Consider the following 15,485-nt stretch of genomic DNA (forward strand, 5'->3'; position numbering starts at 1 on the left):
AAGACTTTGGGGGGGATTGTGGGGAATCATTACAAGGGGCTGCAAAGACATGGGGGGATGTGGGGGTCATTACAGGGGACTGTGATGACATTGGGGGGCTTTGGGGAATATTACAGGGGGCTTTGGGAACATTACTTGGGGGCTTTGAGAACATTACTAGTGGGTTGTGATGACATGGGGGGGGCATGGGGGACATTGGGGGCTGTGATGACATTGGGCCATAGGGGACATTAATGGGCACTGTGGGGAACTTCTTAGTCAGGGCTGTGGGGAACATTACAGGGGGCTCTGGGGAACATCTTATTGGGGGCTGTGATGGAAATCACTGTGGGCTGTGTGGACATCACTTAGCGTAGGTATTAGGTGAGGGGATTCTTTATGTGGGCATGATTAGGCAGGGCATTATTCAGTTTAGGGTCACATTGAGAGCTAATTAATGGGGGGGCAGTTATTATGTGTAAATTGCATTCTTACTTGTTAGTTCAAGATTAGGGAACATTATTAGGTGGGTGGCACACTGAGGGGGTGTAATGTAAATTATGGGGCCTTATACTGTGGTGGGGCAGTAATTGTCAGCTTTACTGTGTGTAAACCAGCATGTATGTATATAATATATACAGGGTGACGTACAGGATAGGTTCTGTAGGATTGTTCTTAAGTTGAACTTGTATGTAAGTCGGAACTGTATATTATATCATTGTATCCCCAGACAGAATTTTTCTGGTCTCTGTGACAATTGTTTTTTTTAAAATGTTGGATTGTCATAAGAACCAGGGCTAACAATAAAGCTTCATTACAGACACCTGTGATATCTGTTACGTCTGATCTTTGTAGCCTACGGATAAAGTACAGTAAAATACCAACATTCAGGTCTTTTTGTAACTAGGGGTCGTATGTAAGTTGGTTGTTCTTAAGTAGGGGACCGCTTGTATATAGCTTTTATGGCTTTATAACATGTTATATTAGGAAGCACCTCCTGGCACTGGATGTAACAGGTAGGGATTTCTCCTGTTTTTTATGTAGCTGTATGTGTTGTGCACAGGGGTGGGCATTATTGAAAGTGTTATGTATATGTATTGGGGCCCGTGCCCCGGATGTTTTACCACCCTAGCAACGCCCCTGAGTGAGGGGGAAGTCTTGCAGAGTCCAGCTACAGATGTCATTCAAAGAGTTGTACAATATCTATTCCAGTCAGAGGTCAATGACACTCAAATACACTCATTACAATTATTAATTTATTTGCATTCACAATGCCTTTTTTTCTTTTGGAAAATTGCTGTCATCATTTTAAGCCTTCTCACATCCTAAAAAAGTAAAAGAACACTGACAAAATGATGTAAACATAAATTAGAAATATGGCAATTGTTGGATATAAACTACCGTATATACTCGAGTATAAGCCAAGTTTTTCAGCACAAAAAAAACTATTATGTCAGCAAGCGGTTGACGTCATGATTTATGCGTCAGGACTGCGCAGGGGCTGAAGATAGAAGATGACCTGCGGGGGGCACCGGAAAGGTGAGTACAGAGGGTTTACGTTTTTTTTAGGCAAGGGACTGCTGGCTGTATAAGTAGGGGATGAGGGGGTGCACTGGCTATATACGGGGGGGCAAGCACTGGCTATATACTGGGGGTAGGCACTGGCTATATACTAGGGGGCAGGCACTGCCTATATACTGAAAGGCAGGCACTGGCTATATACAAGGGGGCACTGGCTGGCTATATACAAGGGGGCTGCTGGTTATATACTGGGGGCAAGGAGCTATTGGCTTTATGCTAGGGGGGAGGGGCTCACTATATACTGGGGAGCTGCTGGCTATATACTGGGGGCATGAGACCAATGCATTTCCCAACCTCGGCTTATATTCGAGTCAATAGGTTTTCCCATATTTTTTGTGTTAAAATTAGGGGGCTCGATTAATACTTGGGTTTGTTTATACTCGAGCATATACGGTGCTAAATTGTAGTTTTTTTTAAACAAAAAGAACAACATGTATTGTCAGATATATATCACTAACATTAGGTATAATATGTCACAAAAAACATTTCAAAATGACCTAGATAACGTGAAGTGTTTCAAATTTACAACCATATAAACTGAGACATGTCAGATCTGATAAATGAGGCTCCATTCTTAGGCCAGTCCTAAAGGGGTTAAAGGTTGAAAAGGAAATATCACTACAAAGATAAATATTTGTGTATTCTGTTTAAAATCATATTAACTCAGGGGTGCTTACTAATAGATCCAGGCACCATGACTGTGGTAATCTTCTGTGTCATCCATGGCCTCCTGCCTTCTTGAATCAACTTTTACAATTATGCTAATAAACCTGAGAGGCTCTGGTGGGTGTTCCCAGAGCCCCTCAGTGATGTCTTTTCTCCTGCAATTCCTGCTGCTGCTAGATTACACAAGCAGGGGGGGGGGTGAGACATGTTCTGCTCATTGTAAAAGCATGTGACGCTACAGCACTGATGGGCTCTGGAGCCACCCACCACAGCTCCTAAGTTTCATTAGCATAATTTTCAAACTAAAGAGGCCATGCATAACAAATATAAGAAGATTGTAGATTTCCTTTAAACATAACTGGGTCAAAAAATACCTCTATAAACCCTAAACCAATAGTCGGTAAAAAAAAAAAAAAACAGAAACATGGGTATAAAGCTATTCTATAACATTAAAATCAAAGCACATATGTAAATGAGCACATAAATAAATAGAAATAAGAGTATGAAAAAATATGAATATAATAAATTAATGATACCTGTTAATCATTAATTCTTTAAAAATGCACTCTAAACTCTCATTGAGCCCCAAGGGGCTCAAACTTTGTAACTTGTAGATCCAGTACATCTCCTTCAATCCCTACATACAGCAAGATTATTTACCGGTAACTGAATCGGCTATTTTGTTGTCATATTGTTGATATATTGGGGCAGATTTACTTACCCGTCCCTGTCGCAATCCTTGGGTGTGTTGTCCGACGAGGATTCGAGTCCGACACGATTCACGTAGATTGTGCGCCCGAGTTCCTGCATCTGTCGCTTCTGTGCCGAGGTCCGCCGGAGTTCAACTGCTTCTTCCCGGTGCTTGTAAGTGCATGTCTTGTGACACATTTCTTATTGTTAAATCCTGCGCGTTGCCCGAATCCATCAGGTTGTCCGGCGGCCATGCCCCCCGATTTCTGTCTCGTGCCAGCTGGCGCCGGTGCGCTAAAATCCGATCGCATGTGAGCCAAAATCCCAGGGCAATAAGGTGGAAAACGGAAATCGTCGGGAAACTCGAAGAAAATGCGTCTGACGGACCCTTAGTAAATGAGCCCCATTGAGGCAGATTTATCACAGCTCCCCTTTAAAATATTCATGAGCACTGGTAAAATGAAAGCTGAGCTGTGATTGGTTGCCATGGGCAACTAGAAATATTCTGACTTTCAGACAGCTTGATAAATCTGCCCCAATATGTCAACATATGAGACCAGATTAGGTGATTTAGTTACCGGTATATAATCTTGCTGTATGTAGGGATTTACAAACAGTACAACAGTGACACCTTGTGGAGAAAACTCAAACTGTCCGTCACTTTACCTACTCAGATACTGCCTAATAATATCCTGCTGTCCCTTAGTGAGGAAGGTTCATATTGAAATCTATAATATAAACAATAAAAAGCCCACACAGGTAATGGCTATTTTTAAAACCTCTTAAAAATTTTAAGAAACAAAAGCTATAAATTAAAAATGAGTCACTGACGATATGGAAGGTCCCTTCGATTTTTGTTCGATTTTGAGCACATTTTTTTCTTGAGAATAAATAAATTGTGGAGCACTGTCAAGTGTAATTGGTCTCATCTGCGCCATATTTCTGTGAGTAGCTACACAGGCTATTACATTGTGCAGGAGCACATCCGCCTCCAACTGTGTGCTCAGTGCTCCGAGAAGTGCAGGGAACGAGGGGGAGAATGAGAAGTGCTGCTGCACAGTGTAACAACAGCCTGTAAAGTCATAGCACAGAGGACTTCTGTAACACCCCCATTGCTTAGTATAATTTTAAAAGTTTATTTTAACCCCTTAGTTACACGGCCTGAAAAGGCTCTAGTGACTGGGCATTTTTAGTGAATTTTTGCATGCTCCGGTTTAAGGACAGCAATTCTTTGCAGTGTTTTTTCAGGTCACATAGACAATTTTTTTTCATTTTTAGTTTTATTTGGTGTTAAAAGTTGATTTTCAAATGAACTCAAAATGAACATTATTAACCCCTTAAGGATGCAGGGTTTTTTCGCTCATTTCTCGCTCTCCACCTTCATTTTTCCATGTACAGAGCTGTGTAAGGGCTTATTTTGTGCATGCCGTGTACTGGGAAGCAGGAAAAAAATTCCAAATGTGGAAAAAGTGAACAAAAACGCATGTGCGTTCCAAATAATAACTCTACTTTATTCTTTGGTTCAGTGCGATCGCGATGATACCAAATTTATACAAGTTTTATTGCGTTTTAATAGATTTTCAAAAATTAAACGAATGTGTACATAACAGGAAAAATGTTTTTTGCCAACTTCTGATGCTAATAACTTTTTTATACTTTGGTGCACGGAGCCGTGTGATGTGTCATTTTTTGTGAAATGAGCCAACGTTTGCATTGCTACCATTTTGAGGACTAAGCAACATTTTGATCACTTTTCATTACATTTTTTATGTCATGTAAAAAGGTGTAAAAGTCGCATTTCGGACATTTGGGCGCCATTTCCCGTTTAGGAGGTCACCGCCGCCCGTAACCGTTTTTATATTTTGATAGATAGGGGATTTTGGGATGCAGCGATACCTGATGTGTTTGTGATTTTTACTGTTTATTATATTTTATATCAGGGGGTGATTTTAATTTTTAATATTTTATTATTTGTTTACATTTTTTAGACTTCTTTTTTTCTTTTTTTTTCACTATTTCTGAGTCCATCTAGGGTACATTAACCCTAGATGGTCAGATCGTTCCTACCATATACTGCAATACAACTGTATTGCAGTATATGGAGTTTTTGCATGTCATTCACGCATAAACCATTCAGCCTCGGGTCCGCCGAAGGCCCGAGGCTGTCATGTCAACTGATGCCCCCCCCCCCCCCCCCGTGGGAGCGAAAATCAAAGGTAACATGGCGGCGAGGTTAACACCCGCGATCGGTGCAAACAACGACCACGGGTGTTGGCGATGGGTCTTCACTGCAATATGCAGCAAAGCCTATCTCTGTATGAAGAGGGCTCAGCCCGTGAGCCCTCTTCATACACCCTTTATGGCTCTGCGGCGGATATATCCGTCGCAGAGCGTGAAGGGGTTAATGAATTCCCTATTTTGTTTACATTGTTTGGATATATAATGTGGCTGAGTGGGTAGCACTTCTGTCTTGCAGCGCTGGGGTCCTGGGTTCGAATCGGACCCAGGTCAACAACTGCAAAGAGCTTGTATGTTCTCTCCGTGTTTGCGTGGGTTTCCTCCCATACTCCAAAACATACTGGTAGGTTGTTTAGATTGTAAGCCTGGGGACAGGGACCAATTTGCCATTTTTTGTGCAGAGCTGCGTAATCTGTAGGCGCTATGTAAATAAAGAATTATTATTATTATATTATATAATGGGGCACATTTACTTACCCGGTCCCTCGGAGTTCCCGAAAGTGCATTGTCCGAAGACAATGGACTGTGCCGTGATTCAATAAGATCGCGTGCCCGATTTCCTGCATGTGTCAGGGGGCGGGCCGTCAGACGATCCGGCTGTTTCGGACTAAGCGCAGGATTTAACTTTAAAATTGTGTTGTAAGACAATGCACTTACATGCACCGGGAAGAAGAAGGTGAACTTCAGCAAACCTCAGCGGGGTTTGACTTAGGATTTGTTTAATATATGTATATAGCTTAAAAATTTACACAAAGCTTTTATCTCTCTATTCCCTGCCGTCTAGCCCAACCTCTTGCATTGCAGGATGGAGCTCACACTGACATATACACTGTGTTCCTGCCAGCATGTACATAGAGTGAGAACTACAAGCTAAAGGCAGATAAGTTCTTTATTGAGGGAGATAGGCACAGCAGATCTAGCAGTGTGTTGTGGAATAGCAGAGATGTAGGAGAGCTGACTGTGTCATTGTGTGTAATAGGCATCTCACACTGCTGTAATTGTGGCCGTGATCTAGGTCTATGTCACTTGGTCAAGGTGCAGTGAGCACCTGGTGTATCACCATACTGCTTCTCAGGCCGCTCGTCTTTCAGTGGAGAGGTGAGGAACACTTACTCCCCCACGTTTCTGCACCTGGCTTTGTGCTCGCTCTGTATATGATAAGTGTGAGCACATGGCCATGGGAAGAAGGCCTAAGTCAGCAGGGACAAGTCTCAAACAGTTTTACTACACCTGACGTCACTTATGGATTTGCAACTTTTTTGGAACGTCTTACAGAAAGCCCGGATTTTAACATCTGGGCTCTGGTGATCACTCTGGGAACACTGCAGAAAACTAGACAATGGCAAACCTTGAAGAGAGGTATTCTTAGGCGCAAAAAAGTCTCAAAAATACACAAAATGTCACAGAAAAAAAGACGAGCCAAAACTAGAGTACACGGTCCCCTTTGTCTCCGACAATAGTGTACCAACATAACTGAGCTCTAATACCAGACACAGACAAATAATAATATTATATAAACTACATATTTCTTAAGGTCTTTTCACCTCCTTAATTCCATCTACATACCTCCCAACCAACCCAGATCTGTATGTCCTGGGACATCAATTCTGCCTACATCCTCTGGACACCGAGGGCGCATTCACACGGTGTGTTGCGTCGCGTTTTTGACAAATTCCACTGAAGCCAGCCGTGAATACATGTTGAGGTTACCGTATTTTTCTCACTATAGGGCGCACATAAAAACCTAAGATTTTCTTAGAAATCTAAAGTGCACATTATAGACCGGTGCGCCTTATATATGAAACAAGCTCCCGGCCACGCCAGCAATATCCTGCCAAAACCCTGCACACGGGCACAGTACCCCACATCGGTGCCCTGGCACCGCGATAACAACATCATGCCCCACCGTGCATCTGTGCGGGGCAGTAGCAGGAGCCACAGCAGAGACCCTGAATGGCCAGCAGTACCAGAGGGCGACTCGGCAGTAACTGGAGGAGGCAAGGCGGAGGAGGGCAGCGGACCATACAAACATAGGTCACCGCTACCGGAGACGGCCCCTTCACAGCAGATCTCTAGCGGGAACTGCAGACCAGGCGGGGCGCGAACAACAGGCGCCATAGCGCAAACCAACTTCTGCTGCCTGCACAGACACCCTTCTGACCCGGTGTCATCTCCCTGTGTCCTTGCTGCTGCTTGGGGAGGAGATGGTGCCGAATACGGTCCGCGGCTATTCGGGGTGCTGATAGTTGCCGGGTCACTGCTATGGAGAGTCGCTTTAACAGAGCTGGTTGTGACCTCTCCGCTCGGCATCCAAACCACACCCCCAGACCCACTTTTAACCCAAGCAGCCACCAGGAACCTGCACCTTATATATGCACCTAGACATCGTAGCTGGCCTTTATTCATAATGCGCCTTATAGTCCGCTGCGCCTTATCATCCGAAAAATATGGTACATTGCGTTTCTACTTCATCTTCTAAAATGCAATGTAACCTTAGCATGTAATCAAGGCTGAAGCCAGTGGAATGCGTCAAAAACACAACGCAACGCAACGTGTGAATGCGCCCTGACAGAGTTGATTGCCGTGATTGCAGCTGCTGGGAAGGCAAAATAAGAGGGGGAACTGCTGAGTGTGGGGAATAATAAGAGGGGGAACTGCTCAGTGTGGGGAATAATAAGAGTGGGAGCTGCAGGAAGGGCATAATAAGAGGGGGAGCTGCTGAGTGTGGGGAATAATAAGAGGGGGAGCTGCTCAGTGTGGGGAATAATAAGAGGGGGAGTTGCTCAGTGTGGGGAATAATAAGAGGGGGAGTTGCTCAGTGTGGGGAATAATAAGAGGGGGAGTTGCTCAGTGTGGGGAATAATAAGAGGGGGAGCTGCTCAGTGTGGGGAATAATAAGAGGGGGAGCTGCAGGAAAGGCATTATAAGAGGGGGCATTAATGAGAGGGAGCGGGGGGGGCAGAGTAAAAGGTGGACAAAATTTCTGCACCTAATATTTTGTCCCTCGATCTCTGCCATGAAAGTTGGGAGGACTGCATTTCAGATACTTATGGGTGAAGACACACATGGCGTTTTTAGGCCGTTTTTGGGCCGTTTTTACTAAGTGCGTTTTCAGATCGTAAAAAACGATGCGTTTTTGTCCGTTTTTCATTGCGTTTTTTGACGCATGCGTTTTTAACGATCTGAAAACGCACTTAGTAAAAACGGCCCAAAAACGCCATGTGTGTCTTCACCCTATGGCTATTCCTCAGGATACAGCAACTATGTGTTATAGACAAGAGGCAGAGGGATCCCTGTGCAGGAGGAGTATAAGGGAGACCACCTATGCCTACTCTCCTCATTCACTGTTATGGGGGTCCTTACTAACTAATGATGGAGGACTACAACTCCCAGCATGCTGCAGCTCAGGCTTGAGGAGTACGCTGCGCCCGCTCTGCTTCTCTCTATCCCCGGCACATGACGTCATGGCGCCGCTGTCAGGCGGGTCACGTGGTCGCCAGTGTCACATGACGCCAGTCACCTGAGCTCCGCTCCAACATGGCGCCATCTGCTGACTAGAGACACGAAGAAGTCATGTAACCCTGTGCTCTGCGTCTTCTCTCTATCCACCGAGCACTGACCGACGCCTCTCCGATCATGAACGGGCCTGTGAGCAGTGGGGCGGAGGAGCCCGTGTGGGAGAGACCGTGGTCCCTGGAGGAGATCGGAAGGAGCAGCCAGAGCTGGTCGTTGGCGGCCGATGCCGGGGTGAGGAGCTGTCACCACCTCAGGACGGACAGTGGGGAGAGGAGCAATGGCAGGGGCGACCAGTACCATGACACCTGTCATATTCCTAGGCAGAGCGGGAAGTCATCATGTGACTGATTGCTATGGGTCTCCCTCCTCTGTGACTGACACCCCCTTGTATATTGCCTATTGTGCTCCCTAGATCCTTGGTGGGAGAATATGGGGGTCAGCTGTTTAAAGGGGCATTGATTCCCAGGCTTTCACTCTAAAAAGATACCAATACATCTCTCTGCACTGCTGTTATAGACGATACATATATATATATATAGGTTTTTGAATCCTTGATGTGCTGCTCTCTAGACCCTTTATGACTTGTGAACCATATATTCTTCAGCTGCTAACACCACCTTGAATAGATTGGGAAGACATAACAATTTTTACTGTGCCACAATTGTAAAAGTTCTGGTAAGGGCTAGACTGAAACGCGCTGGCTCACATTGCTTTTGGGCTGGCTGGATTTCTTAGAATGACCACAGTGCATCGGAGTGATGTATGATACAAGGAGTCCCTGTCTATGACGCATGCAGAGGCCGATTTACTCTCCAAAAAACCCATCAAGCGTATAAATACGCTTGGTGATGTAATTGTGTAAGCGCTGTCTGGCTCTCGGCAGTAGCGATGTGCAGCTGCCGCCTACTAGTGTGTAAGGGACAGAGCGGACAGCGGAGCTCACAGAGCAGTCACGTGCACCCCGACCCACTACACTGAAGAGATGTATCTGCTCCTCCCCCGCAGAAGAGGAGCTCAGGCCACGCCCCCTCAGCACGGAGCAGTCACTGTCTTCTCCAAGCTGCTCTGTGTCCAGTGTCACTAGCATATAGAGAGCAGCGGGGGAATCACATTACACTAAAGAGGGGCGGGGCAAGGCACAGGCAGGAGGACAGGACATGTGACCTTTACTGGGGTCTCTGCTCCTCCTCCCCTCCTGACCCGTCTCTCTAGTTCTAATATATACAGCTGCACATGCGAACTAGCAGACTTAGCAGAGTGAGAGAAAGTTGAGTGGACGAGCGTTTGATTCCAAAGGTGCATGTTGTCATCTGTGGTGGGGGTCCTGTGTCTGCTGGTGTGGTGGTCCTGTGCCTGCTGGTGTGGTGTTCTCACAGGTTTGTGTGACTGACCTATTCCCAGGGAGTTCAAATGATAGATAGTGGTGACCTGAGCCTGACATAAGATGTATTCAATAAAGTACAAATTAGTTATGATTGAAAATTCTATGCATGGGTGGACTGCATGGGACACAGGAGGGGACAGTGCTTGTACAATGGTCCCCAGAGCTTACAATCTATGGGGAGGGGGGCACAGGAGGGGACAGTGCTTGTACAATGGTCCCCAGAGCTTGCAATCTATGAGGAGGGGGGCACAGGAGGGGACAGCGCTTGTACAATGGTCCCCAGAGCTTACAATCTATGAGGAGGGGGACACAGGAGGTGACAGTGCTTGTACAATGGTCCCCAGAGCTTACAATCTATGAGGAGGAAGACACAGGAGATGACAGTGCTTGTACAATGGTCCCCAGAGCTTACAATCTATGAGGAGGAAGACACAGGAGATGACAGTGCTTGTACAATGGTCCCCAGATCTTACAATCTATGAGGAGGAAGACACAGGAGGTGACAGTGCTTGTACAATGGTCCCCAGAGCTTACAATCTATAAGGAGGGGGGCACAGGAGGGGACAGTGCTTGTACAATGGTCCCCAGAGCTTTCAATCTATGAGGAGGAAGACACAGGAGATGACAGTGCTTGTACAATGGTCCCCAGAGCTTTCAATCTATGAGGAGGAAGACACAGGAGATGACAGTGCTTGTACAATGGTCCCCAGAGCTTACAATCTATGAGGAGGGGGGAACAAGAGGGGACAGCGCTTGTACGATGGTCCCCAGAGCTTACAATCTATAAGGAGGGGGGCACAGGAGGGGACAGTGCTTGTACGATGGTCCCCAGAGCTTACAATCTATGAGAAGGAGGAGGGGACACAGGAGGTGACAGCGCTTGTACAATGATCCAGGCATTTCAAGTAAGGTATAAAATAAATAAATAGCCCAAAGACCCTAAGGGTACATTCACACGGCCGTGTGCTGGAGAGGAGGAGGAGGCGGCCCCTCCTCCCTCCATAGAGAATAGCGGTGCACGGCCGCACACGAGCCGAAAGATAGAGCATGCTCTATCTTTTTGCGGTGTGCTCCCCGGATCGGTGCCAGACGTGTGGCACCGTATCTGCGCCGCGCCGCTATTGCCGTCTACGGCCGCATGTACGTCCCCGCAGACGGCCATGTGAATGTGCCCTAAGGCTGTGTTCACATTGTATTGATACTCATTCTATTGAACAAAATCCTCCCCGAACCAAAACACTTGTGCTCAGTAAGTAGCAACTTTATTGCGGCCAAATACATCTTGCTAGTTATTGAAGGCATGTGCATTGGTCAGAAGGCTTATGTTTTTGGGAAGGACTATTGCGCGATACACTTTAGTAAAAAATAAACAGTGTAAAAAAAAAAAAGTGTTATGTCCTCAACCCCCGAAAAATAAATGAAATGAATTTAGAGGCGGCAGCCCCAGCCTGCTCAGTGTGGGGAGGTAGGGGGTTTGGGACTGCTATTAACAATGTATACGACTAGGAGTTATATATTTGTATTACTGAAAATTCCATACTCCTCCTCGGCTAAAAATACTCCTCAAAAATGGTGAGAGGAGTATTATTACCCTTCTGGAAAAATGTTAGTGCGACCTCTGTCCTTATATCATCTATCATTCTGAATCCAGTACTGTGATCTGTGGTCAATTTGTGTGGCGCCCCAGCTGTTTCCCAATGGTGGTTATGTGTTTAGTGAACTGCCAGCCATACAGACGTGCAGCAGAACTTACATAAACACTGAGGGGTCTGCATGACTTACTGAAGTGCTATAGTCACATGGTTCTGCCGTTCAGCAGAGATCGGGCCAGTACTGAGCAAGCCATGGAGGCAGCAAGTCGGTGAATAGGAGGACTAAATGAACTTTTGGTTAGTTTGGAGCCTGACTGTTTCCATCGGGGCCCAAGTAAACCCCACAGCAGTGACAGTGGTCCTGCTATTAGTGGCAACAAGGACCCTGGAATTCTATGTTCTGGAGGTCAGTTCCTATATTGACAAACAATGGATATATAATAAATGTTTTTGACTGAAACTCACATTAAAACTTTTCCATGTGTCTGCCCTTTAAACCCTGACCTTCTGTAACATCTATGAATACACTTAGATAAATACAGTGGGATTTGGAGTTAGTTTTGTATTACTTCACCTACTGGCCTAATGGTTAAACACAGCGTGGGACCTTTATATCCATAAGTCAAGGCTTTGGATACTTTGTAGAAGATGTTGTGCCCTTATATATCACTGGGACAGCTCCACATTACACCTCCAGCAGCTCTTATAACATCCCATTCTAAATCTATAGCCATTCATATGGGATTGGTCCTCATTTTTGTAGCTAAAACAGCATCTGCTCCTATTTGTAAAACATTTTGGAGTTTTTTTTGCCCAGTGGTGCAAACCAGCATTTGTGAGGTCAGACCATGAGGAGGGGAAAGGTCACTACATCTATTGTAGTTACTCCTAAAGGGGTTTATGTCAGGGCTCTGTGGTTACACACTGTGGCGCAGTCCTGCTGGTAAATAGATACTTCCCGTATAGATGAAGAATATTGGAGCTGGGTCAACCCCTGAAAAACAACCCATAACCATATCCCTTCTCCTCCAGCCGTTACCGGCACAGACTCGTCCACGCTTGTGCTTTATATCACTTCATCCAATGCCTGCTATTGTGCTTGGTAATAAAAAATAGCTGTAATACATCTGGTTGGCCATACCAGCCCATGCCATGAGGCTTTGTGGTTCAGAGTTGGCTCTTTTTAGGAGGAAAGAAATCCCATGAACTGACTTGATTTGTGTTTTATTACATTAGCTCCTGAATTTTCTTCAAGAGTTCTCCCACCAGACCATCTCTAGAACACATGAGATCGAGAAGCAACTGGATGGACTTGTTCGTGAAGCAAAGAGCACGGAGTGCCGGCTGCACAACATCTTCAATGACTTCCTCATGTTATCTAACACTCAGTTTATAGAGAATGTGGGTGAATGTTTTTTTTTTTTTTTTTTTTCTTATTTTAGTTTCTGCAATTAGTGCACAAATAGATTTATAATGAGGAACGTTTTATTTTCAGAGGGTGTATGATGAAGAAGTTGAGGAACATGTTGTAAAATCTGAAATAGGAGAAAAGCTGGAACAGGTATGTCCACAAAATCTGTGTTGGAAAGCCCACAAAAATCAAAATCAAATTCTACCGTCCAAACATATCTTCAGGCTGCGTTCACATGTTGCGTTTTGTTTTTCAAACGCATCACAACAGATGAGAAGAGGAGATTTGCCTAATTACATTGCTGTCAACAATCCGTTTGCAAACGCTTGCACTAAAGCAATGTTAACACATGTTAACATAGTGATATCGAATGTTTAACATGATGTTAACATTTGTGTTGTGTAAACTTAATGTTGACAACAATATAATTAGACAAATATCCTCTTCACAGAACCCGATGTAATTGCTCATAAGCTGTTTCCCAATACCTGGTAATTCAGGACACATCACCTGGAACACAAGGGGTGGGGGATTACCAGTATCACTAAAAATAGAGCTGTTACTTGTATTGCAATTCTTTAATATTTTATAGGAGAAAACCAGAGAGCAGAAGGAAGTAGAGCTAATTCCAAAAATCCAGGAAGCCGTAAATTATGGACTACAAGTTTTGGAAACTGCATTCGAACAACTTGATATCAAGGCAGGAAACTCAGATTCCGAAGATGAAGATGTGAATGAGAGAGTTGAACTTATTCTAGAGCCGAAGGTAATGTGTCCTGGAAACATTGGTGAAATTAAGTATTAAATATCATTGTTAAAGTCCTATAAACGCAGCATAATCGCAGGAAAGTCATTGATGGAAGGTCACTCAAGAAAAATTGGCAGCAAATAAAAGGCATTTTCTGGCATTCCTATGGAATGCGTGTTGTGTATTTAAAGGGAACCTTTCAGCTTCTTGCTGCTACAAGGATCTTAAATGCATAATCTCAGGGTAATTTGGGTCATTAAGGTCCTTATGCACTCTATATTATTTTGGTTTTAGACCACAAGAAAATGAATCTGTGCCATGGAGACGATTGGTGTAGCAGAGTGCATATTAATTCTGGGGAGCAATTGACCCCTTGTAAACTGTGAGGACCCCACAATTGGCCAGAAAGTCATCCCCTGTCCTGTGGATGTGACTAGACAATCCCTCTGAATAATTGCTTTTTGTCAAGAATCAAGATGCTTTTTGCACTAAAATGTTAGTGTCCATCGTCTGGCTATTCCAAAAAAAATATGTTTTTGAGGTTTCTGTGTGTACTGTAATCTTCCAGGTTTACAGACTTTCAATTAGATCTTTATTATAATGTCAGTATTAGGTCCGTAAATATAAGAGAAGTCGATGCAATGAGTCAGGTCAATTTGTATATTACTTGGACACTCCGTCATACAGCTATGACTGTACATCACCTTTTGAGAAGTTGACTATGGAAATTATATGCTATATCCTTCTGAAAGTCACTAATGCTGATTGTAAAAATTACATAATGTCATGTTCTTACTCTGTAAAATATATCATTTTTTTCACAACAGGTTAAAAAATATATAAAAGAAGTCCATAGACCACTTGTCTTATATTGTGTTTAACAAGTATGTGTTTCATTTATTTTCAGGATCTATACATAGACCGCCCGTTACCGTATTTAATTGGCTCCCAGTTATTCATGCAGCAGGAGGATGTAGGGCTGGGTGACCTGTCAAGTGAAGGTGATTTTTATTTCTGTAATTACGTATAATAGAGAAGCCTATGAAGGAGCCCAACAAGTTATGTAGCCCTTATCCAAAATAGTTTTAGATTCAATACCTGGTCTTAGTCCTGCAAAAATAAAATATTTTAGGTTATGTTTTTTTGAGGGGGAACCAACCCCAATCTTTCCTAATTCCACTTCCATGCAGAACTTTAACAAAGTTCACATCTCTGTTTGGTAGCTCCCATCATGCCTTTCCATTGTTATTGGTTGAAAATATTGTGATAATGGAAGCTACCATTCCATACATAGCACAACCTATCGGCTACAGAGGTTTTATGGTAAACTATTATGGGAAACTTGATGCAAATGTGGACCTATCCTGCAAAAAAAAAAAAAATGCCAATGGTGACATATGGTATTGTATGGTTATACTGAGGTATATGATTAAATTGTTGGCTGTTAAATACAGTCTATAAAATTACCGGACATTTTGGTGTGAATTGATACTAATCAGATGCTTTTATAATTCCTCAGAAGGTTCTGTGGATAATGATCGAGGGAGTGCAATTGACAGTGAGGAAGAAGAAGACAAAGATAATGATGAGGTAACAGAATACATAAGATATACAGGTGATATGCTACATTATTTTATAATGGCCTATGTTGCATTATGGAGGCATGTAAAGTATATACAA

General features: G+C 44.0%; 1 protein-coding gene across 2 annotated transcripts in view; it reads left to right on the forward strand.

Annotated features, from left to right (window-relative positions):
• The first annotated feature begins 8,638 nt into the window (after positions 1-8,638).
• The window catches only part of LOC140105384 (WASH complex subunit 2C-like), a 42,544-nt gene continuing 35,697 nt past the window's right edge, over positions 8,639-15,485 (forward strand). For both annotated transcript variants that reach the window (XM_072129318.1, XM_072129319.1), the window contains exons 1-6: positions 8,639-8,901; positions 12,883-13,047; positions 13,142-13,207; positions 13,650-13,823; positions 14,713-14,806; positions 15,325-15,395. In XM_072129318.1, the coding sequence (XP_071985419.1) occupies positions 8,791-8,901; positions 12,883-13,047; positions 13,142-13,207; positions 13,650-13,823; positions 14,713-14,806; positions 15,325-15,395 (681 nt within the window). In that variant the 5' untranslated portion in view covers positions 8,639-8,790. The remainder of the gene's footprint in view (positions 8,902-12,882; positions 13,048-13,141; positions 13,208-13,649; positions 13,824-14,712; positions 14,807-15,324; positions 15,396-15,485) is intronic.

Source organism: Engystomops pustulosus, chromosome 11, assembly GCF_040894005.1.
Source record: "Engystomops pustulosus chromosome 11, aEngPut4.maternal, whole genome shotgun sequence".
Lineage (NCBI taxonomy): Eukaryota > Metazoa > Chordata > Amphibia > Anura > Leptodactylidae > Engystomops > Engystomops pustulosus.